Genomic DNA, 22,218 nt, shown 5'->3' with positions numbered 1-22,218 from the left:
ATTACTGGCGGAGTCTCTCTCTCTCTCTCTCTCTCTCTCTCTCTCTCTCTCTCTCTCTCTCTCTCTCTCTCTCTCTCTCTCTCTCTCTCTCTCTCTCTCTCTCTCTCTCTCTCTCTCTCTATATATATATATATATATATATATATATATATATATATATATATATATATATATATATATATATATATATATATATATATATATATATATGTATATAACCTAAATTCTGCTGTATTTGGAAAGTGGCAGTTTTGCATAATATTTGGAATAATTACATATGTACGATAATTTTACCAGAAATACAATAATTTCAACCTGTGTAGTACGATAATATGGCCAAAACTATCTGGCAACGCTGCTGACGACTAACTACGAGACTATGGGAAGGGGACTCGGGTAGCGGACGGACTGGTCGCAGACAAGAACGAGACTTGCTGTTCACCCGTATGGTGAGACTTGTTTCGTAAGGAAAGCAATACATCTGGCACTTTCAGGTTTTTATTTTGTTATTTAAATTTATATAAGAAATTTTGCATTACCTGATATTGATAACATTAATTTTCACTCAAATTATTGTATATTTCATAAAAAAATATCGTACGAATTCCCAAATTATCGTATTATCGTATGAATACCATTGTACATCGTACACGGGCAAAAATTATTGTACTTGTACAATAATTATCGTACGTCTGGCAACGCTGGTCTACGATCCGTCGATATTCCTCAGTGTTTATCTAGGTAGCTAAATAATTAATTTTACAAGTGAAATAAGATAGTCTTATGGTCTGATAGTCATGTATACTTGCCAAAAGCCGAATTAGAATACTACATAGGTAGTCCGGCGCCGAATAATTAAGATATGCAGTTATCAAAAGAGCCGAAATAAAAACAAGCACCGAAGTCGAGAATCGGCAGCTCCGAGTGACGTAAACAAACACAAGTCAGGAGCAGACGAAGTGCCCACGCTGCAACCTGCCGACGCCCCACGCCTGGTCGCTGTGAGGCAGTGCTGAGGGAATTACCAGGAGGTCAATGTTGGAGGGAGGAGGAGCGGGCCGCCATGAGGTGCCTTCTGTGCCTGGTGTCTGGCGTGGCACTGTGCCTCACGCTGCCAGGACGTGAGGTGCTGGCCACTAACACTGACGGGAATAACAGTAATACCAATGTCAAGATGTGTATCCTTCTTTTGCTTGTGATTGCTTGGTTTGGATATTATATATATATATATATATATATATATATATATATATATATATATATATATATATATATATATATATATATATATATATATATATATTTATTTATTTATTTATTTATTTATATATTTAGGTGAAAGATTCAGCTCATGTCGTTTTATCTAACTCAGTCCATCCATCATGTCAACTCAAACTACCTGTCATTTCAATTCAATTTAAGGCCATCTATCATATAGCTTCAATCTATGTCATTTCAACTGATCAACACAGCCACAAGCCATCAGTTATATAAACTCAATTCATCTGTCATGTCACCTGTGTTTGTCATATCCACTCAGTCTGCCTGTCATAATTATTATCTACTCAGGCTCTGCCTATCATAACTTAATCTATCCATCATATCACGTGTCATATCAACTCAGCCTCAGGCTATCTGTCATGTTAACTCACAACTCAGTCTGTCACATTGCTCTGACTCAACCCACCTGTCTCAACAATTCAGTCTGTCTGTCATGTCAGCTCATCACACACACACACACACACTCAAATTATGCCAACAAAGGAAGATCAGTGTTGTGGCAGCACCATGTCCTTAACACTCCACCAGTCCAGGGGCTGTTCCAACAGCGGCGGGCAGAACACAAGGCTGCTGTGGAGACCATCCTCAGTTTTGAGAACGAGAAGCAGCACAAGATGGTGAACATCATTGCCACTAAGGCATTTGAGGTAAAGTGTGGGGAATAAATCAGTCTTGTTAATGGATTTTCTGGAAATATGCATCTATTTTCTTTTTGTATTTTGCTAGATTTTGCTTTAATATTTATCTTGGATGACTCAATAGCTTGTATAAAAGTAATTGTTTTACTTATTTATTTATTTATTTATTTATTTTGTCCACTCATCCCTCACACATTGTGGTTAACTGGCACCATTACAGTGTTGCAATGTGTGAAGCCATGACAACTGACCCAAAAGAAAACTATGAAAATTACACTTCAGTTACATAAAACCACAAAACAAAAAAAAAAGTAAATAACAATATTTCACCCCCAAACTTTCCCTTTATTTTTTAATCATAAAATATGAACAAGATTATTTTTTTTTTACTCATGCTATGGATGTGAAGCAGTGTGTGTGGGATGATGGGAGGGATGACAAGGCTGAATGTTACCTTAATGGGTAACCATCAAGTCCAAGACACTCAAACACATTGATGACATTGTCATCATCATCTAGGAACCTCATTTTCTCTAAGGTGACTACTGAGGGCCTAGGCTGAGGCTCTTCCCAGGGCAGGGGTGTAGCCTGGGTTGTTATGAGACATCAGTGTGTTGGGCAGACGACTCCAAATAAATTGACATCTCATACCCGCCACAGTGGTGTGACTGGCACTGTCCCTCCGTGGCCAATAGGTGCTCATGATTATGAGGGCTGGGAAGGTGGGCATGGATGCATGAGAGGCTGAGAGCGGTATGTTGATAAATATGAAAAAAAAAAATTGTCTACCACATGACCATTATATAGTCTTATACACCCATGATAATGGAAACTGTAGGTGTTTTGGGGTACCCTGATATAGCCTAACTACTATAATAGAATGCAGCAATATGTGAGGGATGAGTGTGTAGTTGCTTTCCCAAAAGATAATTCTGTATTTAAAACCATACATATCGTTTGGCTCTGTTTAACCTGCGTTGCAAGTGTTGTTCCCTCTCATGCTGCACAGCCTCAGCTATCACTGTGATGAGGCAGAGAAGAAGCCACCTTATTGTTATAAATGCATGACTTGAAATAATAAGAAGTTGCAGTAATATAGTGATATATTTGTCTACATATTTACTTGTGTGTAGTTATAAGTTATAATGTAGGGAAATGTTAAGCAATTGTTCTTTAAGGTGCTGGAGCAGAGCCAGGTGAGACTGCGGGAGGCTGGCTACATCCCTGGAATGGACTTTCCAGAGGATGAAAATGTGCGAGATGGTGAGTATTGGATTCTGTCACAGGCACAAGAAACCTGCCATTTTCACTTCCATTGTGTTTTGTGTTTTCCCCTCAGTCTGAAGTCCTCTGATTTGCCAACAGGATCCTTGCAAAATCTTACAATAGATTCTTAGCAGATCAGAGGACCTAAACCTGAGGGAAGGCTCTAATCACACAGGAAGGGAGTGTTGCATGTTATGACTTTTGACCATGGCTGTACCTCTTTTACTTTTCATTCTCTCTAGACAACTATCTACAATGCCCTTCAACTGAAGAAGGTGAATTCTCTCTGCCCATTATATTTTTTCATACATATAAACTAATTGTTAAACATTAAGGAGCCTGGCTAAAAGCTGTAAAACTAGGAAGATAAATCAAAATTCCATGTTTTCCTCATCCAATCATAAATCATTACACAAAGAGTACTAGTTGTACCTCTGCCAGCAAACTGACCTTCTCACTGTTACTTCCTTGGCACAGCATTATCCCAGACCTTGGAGAACACAGCATTCCTGGGTGAAATCTTGTTGCACCTGCCAGACTTGACCCACCAGCTGCTGCGTCAGAACAAGCCCTGGCAACTGCTTCTCACATGGGGACTCTTCTTTGCCACACAGTCCAAGTTTCTCGACAAGAACACAAACAGTTTTATTTACCTGGTATGAACATTGAACTTCTTAGTATGATTTATTGCACTAGTAATTTCTACTCTTCATTTCCTGGTGAATTTGTTTTAATATCTGCGTCCATTTGATTCATTGTCTTGCACCATTTGAAATTCCTTAGTGTTGATTTTTTTAAGTATGTATGTAGGAAGAGGTGCTGCTCTCTGATGAGAGGTTCATGAGTCCTGCATTTTTTTTGGAGTTGGAGTGTTACTGCTTATAAACTGTTATGGGAGAGAAGGGAACAATGTGGAAGGTTTATTCATGAGTTATTTATGCTGGGAAATGCCAGAAAGAAAAAGAGAAAGAATGGAAAGTTTGAAAACATCTCAGAGGATGCCCTAGAGATTATAAATTTAGTTCAGTCTGAGTACAGAGGTTTCAAGACACTTCTCAAATTTTGGATAATCCTTTTCAATCTCTTTAGGGACTGGCACTTCCAGTGAGCCTTTTTTAATAAATGAATAAAAATAACATGTATTAGTAGATTTTTCCATGAAGTAGAGATAAATGCATTAATTAAAGAACTGTCAGATTACAGACAGACAGAGAGCTATAGTGAAATACACCATGGCCTCCCACTTCCCCAGGTATCTCAGGAGCTGGGTGTGGCAGAGAGAGACCCTCATTTCACCAACCCCTACTCGAGACGCCACAGCAAGCATTCAGCAGGAACCTCACCAGGAGCCTCGCAGTCGTCCAGTGGCGGCAACAAAGCCAAGAAGAAAAAGTCATTCAAGAAAGGCCCACACCTCTCACGGCAGTTTGGCGACTTGTGACTTGAAGATGTTTAGCTGCACTTAGTTTCTCTTCCTGCCTGTCACTTGGAAGCATCTGCAACAAACAGCCTGTGGTGTGTTCAGATGTTCACACCCCTTGCGACTTTATAAAGATGAATCCAAACTTGTATTTAGTAATAGGAGTAACATTTACTGGTTATCTGGTTGCAGGATGATGATGGTGTGGTGATCTCTGCTTCTGCCAGATTTCTTAGGCACTGCAGATGATGCCAACACAAACTGGGAGCCACACATGAGCCATGAAGCATGAAGGTCATACAGATAAGCTGGACCTTCTCTGGGTGTTCTCTGCAGTTAGTCCTGAATGTGTGAGACTGCTTATTGCAGTGGTTCCCTTGTGGCAGCAGTGTGAGGGGCATGTTGTTATTAGTTGACTCACAGCAATATTGTATGGTTGACATGGTAGCCCAGTGTTGTTTGGGGCTCCTCAGGTGTGTGTGTGTGTGTGTGTGTGTGTGTGTGTGTGTGTGTGTGTGTGTGTGTGTGTGTGTGTGTGTGTTCCCAGCACAAAGGTGTGGGTGAGGGGCATTGTGTTTCCTCTGCTGAAATATAAAGCCTTTCACGTTTGTAGCCTTGAAGTTTTATTACCAGTTGCCTTTGTAATAATGATTGCATCAAGATGGAATGTTAATTACAAAAAATAGCTCCAATCATTCCAAAATACAAAACGGACTTCCAAGTTCTCTACAAGATATTGGAAAAACATCTTGGACACAGGTAGGTACTCTTACAGCTACATAACAATCTGCTCATTCATTTTGTAAAGGAACATTTACTTATAAAGATAAAAACAAATAAGGATTTAGTAGAAAATGTGAATAGTTAATTATGTCAACAGTAATAAAAAATCTATGTATTATACACTCTAGGGAAATACAGTCCATCAGATACACAAGGTTAAAAGAAAAATTGCATATTACCAACACTGCTGTCTCCTTCACTCCTTATGGCATGGAGCTTCCTCTGCACAACACACTGCTCCCTCCTCCTACACTTCTTTCTATGGCATGAAAATTCCTTTGTAGGACATCACTCCTTCCCAACAGCATGGACCTCCTACACGATGCCAGAATATTGCCTCTTCCTCTCTTCCTTCAGCATGACACCAACACACGAAACTTTACTAATTGTCCACAGATGCCTGCACTTGTACAAAGAAGCACACTGCAGACATCTCTTCTAAGCACATACCAACAATCTTACACCACCTTAATGTGTGGCTAAATGGCGTCTTTCCAAGGTACTGCCATCCACCTCAGGAACACTGATACACAACACTCAGTAGGTTAGGTAGGTGCTGTGGAAGGCCACTCACCTGCCTCACTCATTCGTCTCTTAGCAACGTTAGTGATAGTCTTGGCTGAGCACTAAGTTTTTTCCATACATGATTGCATTTCTTGGCCACCACCAACACTATGAACATGTACTGATGCACACACACATACACACACACACTTCTTTCTTCTAGCATACATCTACATTACAACAATATTCCCTTACAAGAAAGACATCAGTTTACTTACAGTACTCTGGGCTAATTTAGTTCAGAATTTATAAACGCAGAAATACTTGGGTGAACATCATCTCAAATATACAAGTTGCTTCACGATTTGTACATACTAAAGTCAACAGTCTGTCTTGTCTCCTCATCAGTAGAGATGCTCGCTATACTGGCATGTATTCTTAAACACTTTGAGCTATCTTAAGGACTAATTTCAAAAGCCACAGCAATGATCAATCGAGTTTTCACAAGTGTTTTCTATTGATAAACAATCCTTTGTTCGACTAACACTAGAATCATACAGACACTCTTGAAAACCCCAACAACCTCTACTACAGCCAGTTAAATGTAGTCGAGTTACAGCACTGAATTGTTTAAGAACACAAAGCACTACATCAAGGGAGGTATGGGAGGTTACAAACATGTGTGAGGATGAAATGTGTAAATTATGTTGGTTAGTTTAGAGGTGAACAATAAAATTGCGTAGTTTTGATGCTGTGAATGAGATGAATGACTTTGTTTGAACAATATACATGTGCTTAATAAATGGTTGTTTAATAAGGTGAGCAGTGTACATTGTGCTTGTTTGGTGAATACATGAATGATCAAGTGCTGATGCTGTGGATGTGATGGTGTGATTTATGAGAGCTTGATGAATCTTTAACTAGATGAACAGCAGGCTTCAAGTCTAATGAAAAAACACACACACACACACACACACACAGGATGTTGAGCAATATATACAATGCAATGGCAATCTTAGGACGTACGTACAAACATCTGTGTTCTTGTCGTTTATTAAGAAAAATTAAAGAGAGTATTTGTACCAATGTTTTAAAACTGGAAGTAGTAGACAGTATGTAGCATCTACACCTGGACGTCATGGGACACCAGGCTGAGGGGAGGTGGGGGGGGGCAAGCAGAGGGTTACAGGCTGACAGGAACGATTACTTCAGCAAAAATGAAAGGATTGTTTAACGCAATCAATATTTGTCAAGATATCCAGATTTCATAATGTTGCTCCAGTAAAGTATAAATATAATTGTACTGGATGACATTGGAACTAGGAATGAATTTTAACTGTTTCATTATGAAAACTGTCATGCAAAACTTAATAAAATTAGCAAATTCATCATGATCATCTCATTTCATATTCTTACTTTTTTTGATGACATTACAAAAAGTTATGGTAAATTTTGGGGTTTCATTAAGTTTTATAAGACAGTTTTAATACTTGAGTGGTTAAAACTCCCCAAACTGTATCAAAATTTGGTATAACTGACACCAGGGTATTGAAAAGGTGAGGAACAGTGCTACAGAAATAAGTTTTTTAAACTTATACATAAACAAAACTAAACATCAAATCTGCAAAACAATATAGAATGTATCTGGCAACTTAAGAGCAAAATTATTAAAGGTAAAAAATATTTGTACGATATAAAATAACAAAACCATAAGAAATCAAATAATGTCTCCTTTAGGCCACTTAACCACTACAAATGTCTCAGGAGAAGCAGCACTGGGGGATAAAATATATATACAACATACTTCAATAATGAGAGAGAGAGAGAGAGAGAGAGAGAGAGAGAGAGAGAGAGAGAGAGAGAGAGAGAGAGAGAGAGAGAGAGAGAGAGAGAGAGAGAGAGAGAGAGAGAGAGAGAGAGAGAGAGAGAGAGAGAGAGAGAGAGAGAGAGAGAGAGAGAGAGAGAGAGAGAGAGAGAGACTGAGTGACTACTAATTGGCTTGTGGTTACATGGCACCACAAGCCACATTACTCAAAGCAAACTCAAAACACCTAAAGCTGAGAACATGACTGCAATAAAAAAAGCTAACAGACATTCCTGCTTGTAGAAGAAAAGGAGAATCAGGGTGTTAAGAGAGAACAGGAGGAAGCACTGAGTAGGAGTGATGTGATGAGAGGAGGAGGAGGAGGAGGGACACATCTTACTTTCAGACCAAGAAAAGGAAAAACTGATCATAATAAAGATTTTCTATAATAAAGAAAATAACGGATTTTTCTTATCTTTCTCAACTTAAACAAAATAAAAATAATAAGGTTTCTCCCTTTTTTGTTCATTTTTATCTTTCTAGAACACATGACTAGACTTAAAGGATTGCCAAATGAAGTGACTGATTGACAAATGAACTGAACCAAGCAAGCTGGCAGAGGAAAATTATTATAAAAATATATAAAGAAAATAAAAACAATATAAATCAAATAAAAACAGTTAGAGTTAAAAAAACATGTTTACAAAAAAGTGCATAACAAAAGAAGACATACAAAAATCCAGATGTGATACTAAAATTACTAACTAAAAATAAATAAAAACAAGAAATTTACTAACTTCCACTACCATCACCACTTTCCATCAACATTCATCACTATGCCATGGAGAAGTAGCAGTAGCAGTAGTAGTAGTAGTACTATAGTAGTAGTTCATATACCACATTATCACAATGAATGTTAAATAAGCATAAATTCAAGCATACACACAAACATACATACATTCAGTCAGGTTAAAAACACAACCAAACCAACTACCAGTCTTGAGTCAGCTGTGCAGAATCTTGTCATTTTCTCATGGTGTACCTTTCATCCTTCACATCCTTTATGCTTTGTTTCTTTCCTGCTTTTCCAGTGAGTTGCATTGTCAGGCATCTCAGTGTCACAAGGAAGTCTCTGCCTCCGTCTTTTCTTCACTGACGTGATCTAACCAATGCAAGTTATAATACAGGTCTCTTTCTTTCATATTCAATCTTCACTGACAACACTTGATCATTGCAAGTTATAATACAGGTTCCTTTCTTTCTCTTCCTTCCTGTACTAACAATAGCTGGCCAAAAGATCATACAGCAGTCCCCTCTCACTTCCCCTCTTGACTGACAATACCCGGCCAATGGAAGTAATAGTACAGGTCCCTTCCTCTCATTTTTCCTCTTTACTCACAAGAAAGGTCCCTTTCTCTCACTTTTCCTCTTTACTCACAATGCTTCTGACCACTGCAGGAGGCCACACTCACACACACACACACACACACTTATCCACCCTCGCTCATTCTTGCTGCAAATGTCAAGGATCCATGCCAGGAACAAAACACTGGAAAAATAAAACTCTGGGGTGCCTGGTTTTCCTTCCAACCCCTACCGTTCAAGAGGTTTTCCAAGGCCGAGTGGTCGTGCCTTGCGGCCAAGCTTAAGAAAGGCCATGCCATGCGTCCTCAGGTGGCTGTATAACTCAACAGGATTGGTAAATTCCTCCTTACACACTACACACTGATTATCAAGCGTATCATCATCATAGTCATCCTCCAAGTACTCCCTCTTCACAGTAACTCTCTCTAAGTTCCTCCTGCCTTCTTTTGCCTTCCTTCTAGACGTGTCCTCTTTCCTCCTGCTTGATGTTGCCGTCAGTGCTGCCTGTGGTGTAGCTCTCTCCGGCTTTCTCTTAGGGTTCGGTCTTGACGGTCGTTTCTTGATGGACACTGCCTCTACTCTCCTACTCCTCTCCCCTCTTGTCTTCATGGCCTCACTTTCAGTTTTCTTCCTCACTGTCTCCCTCAATGTCTTCCTCTTGGGGATTGTTCTCTCCTCCTTCACTTCTACCGGCACCTCTTTCACCTCCTGCTTGATACGGGTTTCTTTTCTCTCCTCCATGGGCTTTGCTTCACTGTCTGGCTCTGTCTTGATGTGTGTGGCTGCTGGAGGCATTGCTGGTGTTGCTGGTGGTGGTGCTGCTGGCACTGTTGGTGGTGGTGGTGGTAGTGGTGGTGGTGGTGGTGGTGCTGGTGGTGCTGGTGCTGGTGCTGGTGCTGGTGCTACTGCTGCTGCTGGTGCTCCTGCTGGTGCTGGAGCTGGCAGTGTTGGTGTGGTTTCGTCATTCTCATCAGCGCTAGACATGTGCAGCTTCACCTTGTGTGCAAAGAACATGTGGCGTGCCAGAGATGGCTCCACCACAAATGAAGCGCCACATTCACGACACACGAACCCATCTGCATCTCCCACCTCCTCCCCATTCTCCTTGTGTTTGAAGAGGTGGGCATCCATCTTGTCCTTGAAGTTGGTGCCATATAAGCACAAGTGGCACTTATATGCTTTCTTCTTCTTCTTTTTCTTCCTCTCTTTCTTCTCGCCACCCTCCAGGGATTCTGGTTCACCCTCGCTCCTCTGTCCCTCTGTTTTTCTCCTTTTTGTTCTGGACTCTTCATCCAGGATGGAGTTTGGCAGCCTCTTCACCAGCACCTTTGTTTTGTCCTTCATCTTCCTCTCAGTCAGGGAGGGACGGGGCTTGGAGGATGACAGGGTGTTGGAGGAGTCCCCTGCACCACTTACATCCATACTGTGCAGCTTAGGAAGGTTGTCCTTACCTGGTGTGCCCTGTGAGGTGCCCATCTTTGACAGCTCCTCTTTGGTAGGACTCTCCTGGGGTGTGAGTGTCTTCTGGGGTGAGTCCTTCAAAGGGGATCTGCTAGCACCACTCTGCTTTATTGGGGAGTCTATTCCTGTTGAGGATTTGCTGGGCAAGGTCTTGCTCTTGTCTCTCTGAGTCCTCACTAGGGGAGTCTCAGCATCCTTGTTGGCAGCGGCAAGTCCCTGGTTCTCCTTGCTGCCCAGAGGCTTGGTGGGTATGAACTGTGAGGTGGGCATGGTGCCCTGTCCCCTGGTTCTGATCATCACCTTCTCATCCACCTGCTGGCGATCCAGACCATGAACCGTGCGGAAGTGGTTCATCAGAGTCTCCTTCTTGACGTGGTCATATGCACGGCAGATCCAGCAGATGTATCTCCGCTTGGCATATTGGCAGATCTTGTGCACAATGTCTGTGTGCCGCTGCAGTTGGTATGTGAAGTTGAAGTGCATGTCACAGTCAACACAGTGCAGATTGCCAAAGCCATGCTCCTCCTTCAGGTGCGTGAGGGCTGAGGTGGAGTCCTCCATGGAGAAGGTGCACATGGGGCAGGAGCTGGGGTAAGCCAGGGATGCTGCATGCTCCTCCAAGTGGTGCAGAAGGGCCATGGAGGAAGGCAGGGTGCGGCCATCACACAGACTACACACCAGCAGCCCCTCCTCCAGGTGGCAGACCATGTGCCGCCCAAACATCTCTGGAGTGAGGGCCTTGGTGCACACCTGGCACTGCCGGCAACCCGCTGAAGCTGGTGTGGGTGTGGCAGTGCCCAGTGTGCAGCGCCCCAGATGGACACTCAGGCCCCGTTCCCCATGGAACCTGCGGCCACACCTGTCGCACTCAAACTCTGAGGTGTCAAAGGGGATGTGTAGCGGGTCATGCTCCTCATTGAGGTGTGCCAAGGCCGAGGGCACGTCCGGCAAGGAGGTGCAGCAGAAAGCACAGCTGGCAGGATACGAGAACTGTTCGTGCACATGCAGCTCAAAGTGCTGCTCTAGGTCTGCTGTGGTGGTGAACTGTGTGCCATTGCAGTAGATGCACAGAATGGCCCCCTCCTGCACATGGCCCAGGCAGTGGCGGGCAAAGTCCTCACCCACTGCTGTCAGGCCGCACAGCCGACACTGGCGCTCCGCCGACTCCCCCTCACAGGTGCGCTTGTGTCGCCTGAAGTCCTTGTTGTCGGCATAGTGAATGCCGCACCGGTAGCACACCTTGGGCCGCAACTTGTCCAGCTGGTCCATGTCCTTCTTTACTGGAGCATCCTTCGCCCCTCCCTCCTTGGCCTCCCCCTCCTTGGCCGATCCCCTGCTGGCCACAGCCTTATTCTTTGAGGGCCTCTCACCCTTGATGCCTCGCCCAACTTCCTGCAGGATCATGTCTGGGAAGAGAGTCTTGTCGATGACGCTGCTGACAGTGGGTACATCCCTGATGCGTGCCTCATGCAGCTCCTCAGCGCTAAGTGCCACGGGCAGTGTGACGAAGGCGTTGCGTGGCTCCTGGCCACTGAAGTACTGGTGCTGGTAGCCGAGCACCTCATGGTGCAGTGTGCAGGTCTTGGTGCGGTAGTGGTTGTCGCGGCGATGCTCCCGGTCATGGTGTGCCCGCAGCTCGTCCTTGGAGCGGAAGGCATTGGTGCAAAATTTGGACTTGTAGACGTAATGGACACGGGTGATGATGGTTGGGTGTGCCTCCGCCAGGTGGGCACGTATCTTGCTGTTGGTGTCCTGCTCTTCCTGCGCATGGAGCTGCACCGCCACTGAGCACAGAGGACAGGTCAGCAGGCAGCGGAAAGTGGCCAGGACCTGTTGGCCCGGCGATGTGCAGCGGTGGAACACCAGACTCTCAAAGGTGCTGCGGCACACCACACACTCATAGGACTTGGCACAGTGCTCAGCAATCCAGTGCGTGAGGAAGTCATCCTGGGACCTGAAGAAGCACACCTGACACACAGTGCACACCACGCCTGAACGCCGGTACTGGTGGCCACACGTGTTGAGGTGGTGTACGAACTCCCGTGGCCCATCGCAGCGGCTTCCGCACTCTGGACACACTGAGATGTTGGACGTGTTGGCCGGTGGGTGCGTGAGGATGTGAGCCTTGGCGGCACACACACTCGGCAGGACCAGTTGGCACTTCTTGCACTCCACTCGCTGGTCTGAGTAGGGCTGGTCAGTGCGCATGTGCGCCATCAACTCCCGCACACTGTGGAACATTCTCTCACACAAGTAGCACCGCACCGTTCTCTTCCTTGGTGACAGCCTCTTGATTCCAGGAGGTATCTTCTCAGTGGGACTCCTCATCTCCTCCTCCTGCTCAGCCACATCCTCCTGCTCCTCCTCCAGGGACGTGGCCCCAGCATCATTCTGGTACTCATCCAGCCTGGCCGACGTACATCTCCCTATTGGCTTCAGCACAGGCATCTTGTTCACAGCGCCGTGACCCTTCAGGTTCCTGCCTACCTTTTTGCCTCGCATCTAAAAGGAGCAGAGAGACAAGGCTGACTCACTGATTTCTTTGGCTTCTGACACCTCAACAACAGAATGAGAAGTACTATGATTCAGGCTTGACTCCTATTCCTTTAGCTGGTAATTGACTGTGGTCTTTTATAGTCAGAATAAGCCAAAATAAGCAATGTACAGAGAATGTAAAGATCTATACACTTCTCTTACTTTTACAGGTCTATACACTATAACAAGCCTATGTAAATGAACTGTAAGAGACATACCCTGAGGGAGTCTGGCACTGGCACCACAATGGGCTGCAAGAGGCGCGTCAGCTGTAGCGGCAGGGACCTCACCTCTACCGTCTCCTCATCTACCTCCTCCCCGCGCAGCATATGGTTACGCAGGTGGTCTGCATGGGGTGACAGGAGGCAAGGCAAAGTGAGGTGGTGAGCAGCAATGTGAGGTGGGAGATGGAGGACACAGATATTGGTGAGGAAGGTAATGAAGAAATAGGAGTAATGCAAATGAAGAAGAGAAGTGGTATAATAGAGAGATTAATGTATGTAATGAAGAAATCACAGAACCAAACACAGCATAACACAGGTGTACCTTTGAGAGCACAGCGATTGTAGAAAGTGAGTTTTGCATCGCAGGGACCACACTCCAGGCTGATCCACACACTCCGCCTCTCCCGGTGCTGCACCAAGGAGCTCTCAATGAAGAACCTGTGGGGTGAGACGGATGCTGTGACTGGTAGTGGTAGTGGTGGTGGTGGTATGATAGTGTATCTTTATCTAGTCACAATGTGTAGGGCCTGAGCTACACTTCAACTGATATATGCCATGCTATTCAAACACCTTTCTTTTCTCAAGTTTTCTTGTATCCATTCAAATATTCAGCATCTCCTTGTTCCCACAACAGTAGATCTTTCCTATCTAACTCTTCACCATCTTCACCATCATCATCATTCTGCTTGATGTACAGAGTCCCATGCGAAGCTGAACTTATAGCACTTGAGTCTGATAAGCAAGTGTTTGGAGTTGAAGGTTTTCTCCTTGACACCTTTCTTTGGCAGGTAGCAGATTTAATTTTGTGGTGACCTTCCCCTAGGAGGGCTACCCACCAATGCTATCCAGAACCCATCCTTGAGGGTGACTGCATCACATGAAGCAGTTCCACTGAGTGAATGCATCTCATAGTGGATGGTAGGGTTACCACATTCCTGTACCACATAGCTAACTTAGAGTACCTAAGTCTTCCAATTCATTCATTAAATTCATTCAAAAAATAGATCACCCCCATTCAGCTTCTCTCTCATCTCTGTGTGTGGGAGTGTGTACTGTAGTGGACTCACGTGTCATCACAGGACTGGCAGCGGTAACCCTCAGCCGGGATGGTGAGGCGCAGCCATGAGGGAGGCGCCACACTGGGTGTGAAGGGGGGCAGACGCACCTCATCCAGCTGCCACTGTGTCAGGTCACGACCACCTGGTGGCAGGTCATTGTTTGGTGGCGGGTACTCCACAATCTCACCTTCCCTGGTGCCATTCACCTGTCAATAAGAATCAAGGTGTGTAGGAATGGTCTGAGGCAGTTACAGATTTTTAGATGGTACGCAGAGACTGATAAAGTAAAGGTGATGTGAGAAGACAAAGACATATTAGTGATATATAATGTACAATGACATTATGTTTAACTTTCACTCTATTAGGTACTTGTCTGTGTATTACTATTATCAAAGAGCTATTGCAGTCTCCTTACTTTATGTATAAATATGTACTATAAGCCAAATAAGGGAGGAACACTTAAGCAAAACCAAGAAAAGGAAGACCCAAGGGGCTCTTGACTGAAGGGACTCACATAACTCTTGAGATAAGCCATCAGCTCCACATTCTCCTTTTCTGATGGATCCAGGACTTCACTGCCCTTCCTGCACCAGCTGAGGTCATCCTGAGGCACCTGGTCAGGAAAGGTTTCATACTCCAGGCCACTCTCGCTGCCCTCAGACATCACAACCTCAGCCTGGATTGGGAACATGTCCTCTATCTCTGAGTCTGCCTTCTCGTCCTCCTCCTGAGTAACTTGTGAGGGGCTGTGGTCTTCTTGGGAACATTTACTTTCCTCTGTGTGTTGGTCTGTTCTGCCAGCACTGCTTCGCATCTGGCTGGCTTGAATGGCTGACAGCTGCTTGGCAAATGTGACCGCTACTTCTTGTACTAAATCCACTGGACTGCGCTCGCCGCCAGCTCTTGGGGAGCTGTTGGTCGTCCCTGAGGGTTTGGTGGTTAGCTTAGGGAGGCTGGCCGGTACCTTACTCACTGCCTGTGTCTCTGTTTTGATGACACTGTTCTTCTTATTAAAGTTGTTGCTTGTACTTAAGTTAGCTTGTGACTTGGTAATGCTGATGCTGTTGTTGTTGAATAGTTTCTTCTCATTGGTTAGCTTAATTCCACTCAATGTCTTGTCACTTTTCTCCAGTGGCTTGGAGGTGAGGCAGTTCCTGGACCCCACTGATGACCTTCTCTCACCATTACTCACGTCCTTTCTGGAATCCTTCGCAGCCTCACTCTTCCTCTCTGTGTCTGAGGACACGTTACTGAGGCTGTCCATGTCCCTACTGCTCTCTGGTTGTGACACACGACGCTCCTCACACACCTCAGAGCTTTTCCTCCTTTCTTTGACTGTCACCATCACTTCCTTCTCTCCCTTCTGTGTCTTGGCCTCTCTCACTGTCTCCTCTTTGTACAGAACACTTTTCTTGCCCTTCACTTGTTGTTCAGTTAGCTTCACTTTGTCACCAAGTTTTTGAGGGTCACTTAAGGGCTGGTCACTTGCCTTTGAATTGTCACCTGCTTTGACCTTGTCAGCCACTCTTAATGGATCAGATGGTCTTCTTTTATCAATCAACTTTGTGTCCTCAGCACCGCAATGTTCCTTCACTCTTATTTCACTGTCCTTCCTCTCACTCATGACAGCACTAGCACCACTTTCAGTTACACTGCTCTCCCCTGTCACTGCTGCTGGTGCTGGCACTGCTACTGGCGCAGTTCCCTTCCCTTTACCTGTGCATTTAGAGTCACTTTCTGACTCACTATCTGACTCAGAACCTTCTGAATCTGAGTCAGATGATGAGGAGTCGGAACCACTACTAGAACTGCTCGAGTCACTGTCACCATCCTCACCATCTGAGTCTGAGGTGTCACTGTTATTACCCTCCACTTTACTCTCCATTCCCCCACCTCTCTCCACCACACGGCTTGGTTCTGTGGCCTCACTCTCACTCTCAGATGAATCTTCCTCATCATCATCCTCACCCAACACTGTGTTCTGGATTTTGTCCCTCTCACTCTCTCCTGTGCCACCACTGTCACCACCCTGAAAGTTCCTGTACTGTGTTCCATCTCTAGCACCAGCCACTTTGTCCTGTGGTTTTGTGGCGCTCTGCTCACATTTCTGATTGTCACTACACTTTTCACCTGTTTTGTCTGTGCCACAAACCTTTGTATCACTATTAGCACTCCCCTCACCAGCAGCAGCAGCCTTGTTCACCACTGCCACTGTTCCCTTCTTCTCCCTAACATCACATTCCCTCTTACTAACTTTCATGGGAGTTCCGTTCTCACCAAATGCACTTCGTTTCTCACCACCTCTCATGCCTTGGGGTTTGGTGCACGCCTTCACCACACTCTCCTGTCCCTCCGTTGCCTGCACAAATGCCCGCAGCTGCTTCAGTCCCTCATCAGAAGCATTCACGTCTTTGCTCTCTGACGTGCTCAACCTCGCTGTTTCTGACAGCTGTACTTGTGCTGCGTTTGTGTCCAGAGTGATGGGAACATTCTGCCCCGTCACCTTAATGCAGCTGCTCTCCTCCACCTCCATCTCTTCCACAGGCAAACTGTTGTACACCTCGACGCTGTCCTTCTCTGACACAACCTTGGGGTATCCCTCACTCACCGGGTCCATGATGTACTCCTCCTCATAGCCTGGCAGTGTGAGAGCAAAACACCATTTAGTGCTGGAAAGAACACCTCCAAAATAAAAGAATGCAAGAATAATGTCTCTACAGAAAAACTATATGAGAAACAGGAGCATTTTAACAGCAGATCTGTAAATAATAAAGATCTACAGGAACTTCACAGTATAAAATGTTTTAATATTCAAGTTGTCACACATTTAAACTTAACACATTATTTGGGGGCTCTTGGACATATGGCTACAATAAATCCTTGCACAGTCCCACAAATACCCCAGGGATATGAAATCAAACAGCTACTAATGATATGCATGTGTAGGTACTGAGGTGAAGGGAAGATGAAGGTGCTTCTGTGAGTGACAGGTGTGTGACTACATCTAACAAACACATCACAATTCTTTCTGACAGCATTTGGATGTTAAGGTGTAGTACAGATGAAGGGAATGAAGAAGTGCAAGGAGGAGGTGGGAGAGGTGAGAGGTGTGTCAAAAGGCAAGTCAAGGTGGGAGTGATGTATCAGTATTCATGGGGGATGAGGTGACAGCAGGTGATGTACTTAGGTGATCTGTTTGGACTAAAGTGAGTTTTTGGAAGTGTGAGGGAGGTGGAGAGGGAAAACTGTGTGGAAAGTGTGTGGGTGATGGTGGTGGTGGTCTATTAAACTTGGGTGTGACTGTGTTAGGAGAATATGTCAGAGGCAGACTACATATGTCAAGGATATGTAAGTGTACTGGAAGGATGTAAGGCTGTGGAAGATGTGGATGTGCAGGGAGGATGTGTCTGGGTGAAAGGTGTGGCTGTGCAGGGAGGGTGTGTCAAGATGTGGTAAGTGTAGCTGTGCAGGGAGGGTGTGTCAGGGTGTGGTAGGTGTGGCTGGGTGGGTGGGGAGTGCGTGTCAGGTGTGGCTGTGCAGGGAGGGTACAAGGCAGACCGACCTGTATGGTGTGTGTAGTCAGTAGGGGAAGTAAGTGCCAGCAAAGCCTCCACAGCAGTTCTGGCCTCCATGTCTTGCTCCTCGTCCTCGCCGTCCTCCTCCTCCCCTGGCGAGTGGCGGCGGTGCTCCTCGTGGGACATCATCCTCCTCACCCTTCAAGGTCACGGGCATGAGGGAGAAACACCAGTTAGCACTTAATGTCTGGGAAGCCTGCACGCGAAGACCTGGCGAGTCAGGGATGAGGAAGAGGGTTAGGAATAATATTACTAACGTGAAAATAGGTAGGCGAATAGGTACAGCTTTAAAAATAAGAGCCCAGGTGCAGTTGGTACCCTGCCAAAGTCATTCTTGATGATCACTGCAAAAAAAAGTTCAGGGATATATGTATGGTCTTTATTGTCATGTATGGTCCCACGCTCGCACAAGTATGGCAGTCCACCCTCAGTCCACCCACACCCGCGACCACCACGGGGGGCGGGACAGTCAGGGGGAACAAGGTGGTGGCGGTGGTGATGGTATGTGCCATGCTTCATGCCACCACCACCTGGACCAAGAAATTCCCTGTTAATAATGCAAAACGTTCATAATCAAACATACATCATAAATAACAGACAGGTAACCAGAACCCTTCTGTCAGTGAAGGCAGCACAAGTGAATCTCGGTGGCCCGCACACACTCACTCAAGGCTACTCACTACTCACACCCGCAGCCACCACCCTAACACCCTCCCAGCGCACCTCACAGCGTCCCACACCTCACACAGCCCATGCCCGAAGCTCACCGACACCCCAGATGACCCAAAGCGGCACACACAGCTACGGGGGAAGCATGTGTGTGCCTGTGGAGCGCGGTGCTGGTATATCGGGGCCGGGAAGCAGCAGCCTGACAACCCTCCGTGCGTCCCTCTCAGCTCCTCCCAGCCAGCAGGTCCCCGCGCCAGTTCCTCTTCACTCTTATCTCACTGTCACCCCTCACAACTCCTTCTGCACCTGCCTTGCCTCACGCCACGCACCTCCCCTCACCTGATATCCTGTGAGGCTTGGCAGACATGGCGTAGGGGCGTCGTGAGAAGTGTGAGAGGGGTGTGGGGTGTGCCGGGTCAACTCCTGCAGGGGAGAGGAACCCACCGTGATCACGTGACCCCCGCGCTGTGGTGCTGCGGAGTAAGCGGCGCTGCCACGTCTTCTTTGCCTCTCCACAGCTGATTTTAGTGTTGTCTTCCGAGTTTTCATGTAATCTTGTCCGTCTAGTCCCCTCTCCTAACTGTCTTTGCCGTTCCTTTTATTCTTACCGCCAAGAATCGCCGATGTTCTGTTCTGCTTGTCCCTCTTGCTTCCCCGTCATCTCTTGTGTCCATGTGTTCTTGCTCCTGTAGTAATTTCCCCTCACTGTATATCCTCAGCCTCCTTAATCTATATTGTTCCTTTTATTCTTACCGCCAAGAATAATAGTTTCTCTCTACTGTTTGTCCTCCTTCATCTCCTGTCAACTAGATCCATTGTCATCTCTTAAATCGTGTTTCTCTGTGCTCTTGTCCCTTTGGTAATTTCTCCTCATTGTCTACATATACCTAGTTTCCTTAGTCTGTAGTTTCTTTTATTACTACAGCCAATAATCACTGCCTATCTATACTGTTCATCTACCTTGTTACCATTCAGTTAGACTTTTTTTTTATCTTATTTTATTTTGTTTTATTTATTTATTTATCTATTTTTTCAATGATCCCCACTGGGGATCTTGAGAAAGTTATGGACCCCATGGTCCCATAGTCCATGGTCAATTAGGAAATCTTTGGCAAGGGCTTTACCATTGATACAGTGTATCTCACGAATTACAGTATATGAAAATATTCCAAAGCAGCGATGAACCATGGAAAATAAAGCATATATATCGCGGCCGCAGTTGGCTGTGCTGATAACAATGTTTACAGGTAGTGGCATCGCATGTTTTTCTTTATTTCTTTCACTGGGGAAGTATTCTAGAAAAAAAAAAAATAAATAAATAAATATAGATAAAAAACTGGCGTCGATAACACGTAGCTTGCGTTATCTGCCTGATACAATAAGTACATTCCTACAGATTTTGGTTTTCTTCTGTAAGCAAAAATATGTAACATCGGTACATATTAACAAAAATATAACATCTAATACAAAAATGTAGGGAATGTAGATGTTGAATTTTTATCTGATCTTCACGGACCCAATTGAATCCCTGAGTTTAGGACTCCTGTCATCTCGTGAGTCATTATGTTCTCCTTGCCCTCTCTCCTCGCTCATGAGTAACACAGCAGTATGTGTCATTCTTTCCTTTCATTTTCATCGATAAAAGATATAGAATCTCTCTCTCTCTCTCTCTCTCTCTCTCTCTCTCTCTCTCTCTCTCTCTCTCTCTCTCTCTCTCTCTCTACGCAGGGCTGTTTCTAGCCTTCTGGTGGCCTTATGCTAAATGATGTTTGGGGCTCCTAAGTTGCGAAACTATGATGGATGGATTCCCAGCCCTTCAAGATTGTTTGGACCACTCCTTTCACATTTAAATAATGTCTACATTTGTTATATTATATGGATGGCGCAGTTGTAATGTCCACAACGAGAACGAATTTGCAAAGGAAGATTGGGATATTGAATCGAGTTTTGAGGTAATTATGGAATAAAAGTCTATACAGCTAAAACAAAGTTTATTTTTATTTCATTCTATTCATTTATTTATTTTATTTATTTTATTTATTTATTTATTTATTTATTTATTTATTTATTTATTTATTTATTTATTTATTTATTATTATTATTATTATTATTATTATTATTATTATTATTATTATTATTATTATTATTATTATTATTATTATTATTATTATTATTTATTTATTTATTTATTTATTTTTATTTCTATTTTTTTTCTTATTATAAACAGCGAGCCAGGGGACGCGGAGCCAATGCACGCGACGGGCATAGTAGCGGAACACTGTGGTTACGTTCACCTGTGATGGCTCAGTATCGTTTGCGGTAAGCTACACGCCAAAAATTGTCATGTGTTGAAATTTGTCTCCTTTATACGGAAACATAACGATGTCTCATTCATTGTGAAGGCAGTCTGTTTGACTCGGCACTTACATCTTCACTTTGTACGCCTGCGAATCATGGGTGGGCGCGGATGACTAGTCGATCACTAAACTTTATAACTGGGCGATGAGGGAGCTGTTAGGGGTGAGAAAACAACCTCTAATCTTGTCTGTTACAATGAGGTGGGCTACCCTTCCTTACCCTGAAATATACTTTATATACTTTATATGCTTCCTTCTAATACTTTCTGAAATATATACAGCATAAATTTTTCCATAACATGTGATTAGAGAGGCGTGAGAAGAGAGATGACTTTAACCACTCCAGTTGGGAAACTTGTGGCCCACATGACACACAATGATGTCCTGCATATGTCCAAGCTGCTAGGTAATGTGAAGAATGCCATCATGCAATCTCAAACATCGAAATACATTGTGTATAGAACAATTAATGAATCAGAACTTAAATGTATATGATATATATGTGAAAAGGTAAGCGATTTATGAACTCCACAAGATTCCATTCACTCCTTTTAGTACTCTCTCTCTCTCTCTCTCTCTCTCTCTCTCTCTCTCTCTCTCTCTCTCTTAAAATCCATAATATGCAAATTATAACGAGTAAACTACAGCTGAATTAGTAGTTGGCTAGTTGATGGGTCTGTTGCCAGTGGGTTGACATTAACGAGGAGGAAAATGTGGAAGCCAAGATCCATATTATTTTACATTTATATTTATATTATTATTACGATATATGTACAGAAGTTGTTGTACACGTACTGTACCTATCCATGTAGTAATGTTACTATTACTGTAATTGTAAACTTTCTTTTAAGATAACAAACTTGACATCTGATAATATGTCAACTTTTTGGGCTCCGACCGAGGTAAGTAGCGCCAGTCTGCGTAGGTACTAGGTGCGCGGCGATGGGCGGCGAGCGGGACGACCGAGGTGGTAGTTTGGACTGTAACTCCTTCGGTGGGACCATATTCTGAAGCACATCTGCGCCGCACCTCCACTATTTTAAAAGCCACTAGTTGAAGTGATACGGGTTCTAAGAGTGTTTTATTTTTTTTTATTTTTTTATTTTTTTTATTTTATTATTATTATTTTTTTTTTTTTTTACGGTTCTAGTGACAGATTAACAAGACTTCTACAATGTGTTAAGGAAAAATGGTCTTGAGAACCCGGCTAATCGTATCTGCGGGCTTGGAAAAGTCGCAATGAGAGAACAAAGGGTTTCTAAACATGGACATACTGGT

General features: G+C 44.2%; 2 protein-coding genes across 4 annotated transcripts; one reads left to right on the top strand and one right to left on the bottom strand.

The window, feature by feature from the left end:
• Window positions 1-663: 663 nt before the first annotated feature.
• On the top strand, window positions 664-5,217 carry LOC135115324 (coiled-coil domain-containing protein 134-like). Of its 2 annotated transcripts, XR_010275954.1 has the most exons (6): window positions 664-1,178; window positions 1,810-1,928; window positions 3,098-3,182; window positions 3,663-3,841; window positions 4,438-4,700; window positions 4,798-5,217. XR_010275954.1 is itself a non-coding variant. In XM_064031962.1 (5 exons), the coding sequence occupies exons 1-5, from the start codon at window positions 1,064-1,066 to the stop codon at window positions 4,624-4,626; spliced, it is 687 nt and encodes a 228-aa protein (XP_063888032.1). In that variant the 5' UTR covers window positions 667-1,063; the 3' UTR covers window positions 4,627-5,217. The 2 variants fall into 2 exon arrangements, 1 of the variants encoding a protein (XP_063888032.1); XM_064031962.1 differs by having other exon boundaries at window positions 667-1,178; window positions 4,438-5,217.
• A 1,712-nt stretch (window positions 5,218-6,929) lies between these two features.
• On the bottom strand, window positions 6,930-19,181 carry LOC135115322 (uncharacterized). Of its 2 annotated transcripts, none has more exons than XM_064031960.1 (7): window positions 18,923-19,181; window positions 17,902-18,053; window positions 14,854-16,976; window positions 14,349-14,545; window positions 13,604-13,719; window positions 13,276-13,403; window positions 6,930-13,024 (listed from the first exon to the last, which is right to left on the bottom strand). In XM_064031960.1, exons 2-7 carry the CDS (start codon window positions 18,041-18,043, stop codon window positions 9,290-9,292), a joined length of 6,441 nt encoding a protein of 2,146 aa, XP_063888030.1. In that variant the 5' UTR covers window positions 18,044-18,053; window positions 18,923-19,181; the 3' UTR covers window positions 6,930-9,289. The 2 variants fall into 2 exon arrangements, with proteins under 2 accessions (XP_063888030.1, XP_063888031.1); XM_064031961.1 differs by lacking the exon at window positions 18,923-19,181 and adding an exon at window positions 18,682-18,916.
• Between the last annotated feature and the right edge of the window lie 3,037 nt (window positions 19,182-22,218).

The sequence above is a fragment of the Scylla paramamosain genome, chromosome 29 (assembly GCF_035594125.1).
Source record: "Scylla paramamosain isolate STU-SP2022 chromosome 29, ASM3559412v1, whole genome shotgun sequence".
Taxonomy (NCBI): Eukaryota; Metazoa; Arthropoda; class Malacostraca; order Decapoda; family Portunidae; genus Scylla; species Scylla paramamosain.
This window is presented reverse-complemented; position numbering and strand designations above follow the sequence as displayed.

Bases quoted from the DNA above. Each gene is read 5' to 3' on its own strand.
- LOC135115322 (XM_064031960.1), bottom strand. From the start codon at position 18,043: ATGATGTCCCACGAGGAGCACCGCCGCCACTCGCCAGGGGAGGAGGAG. The intron at 16,977-17,901 runs GTCGGTCTGCCT...TCACACTGCCAG, and splicing joins TGACTACACACACCATACAG to GCTATGAGGAGGAGTACATC. The intron at 13,025-13,275 runs GTATGTCTCTTA...TGCTCCTTTTAG, and splicing joins CAGTGCCAGACTCCCTCAGG to ATGCGAGGCAAAAAGGTAGG.
- LOC135115324 (XM_064031962.1), top strand. From the start codon at position 1,064: ATGAGGTGCCTTCTGTGCCTGGTGTCTGGCGTGGCACTGTGCCTCACG. The intron at 1,179-1,809 runs GTATCCTTCTTT...ACACTCCACCAG, and splicing joins TAATACCAATGTCAAGATGT to TCCAGGGGCTGTTCCAACAG. The intron at 3,842-4,437 runs GTATGAACATTG...CCACTTCCCCAG, and splicing joins CAAACAGTTTTATTTACCTG to GTATCTCAGGAGCTGGGTGT.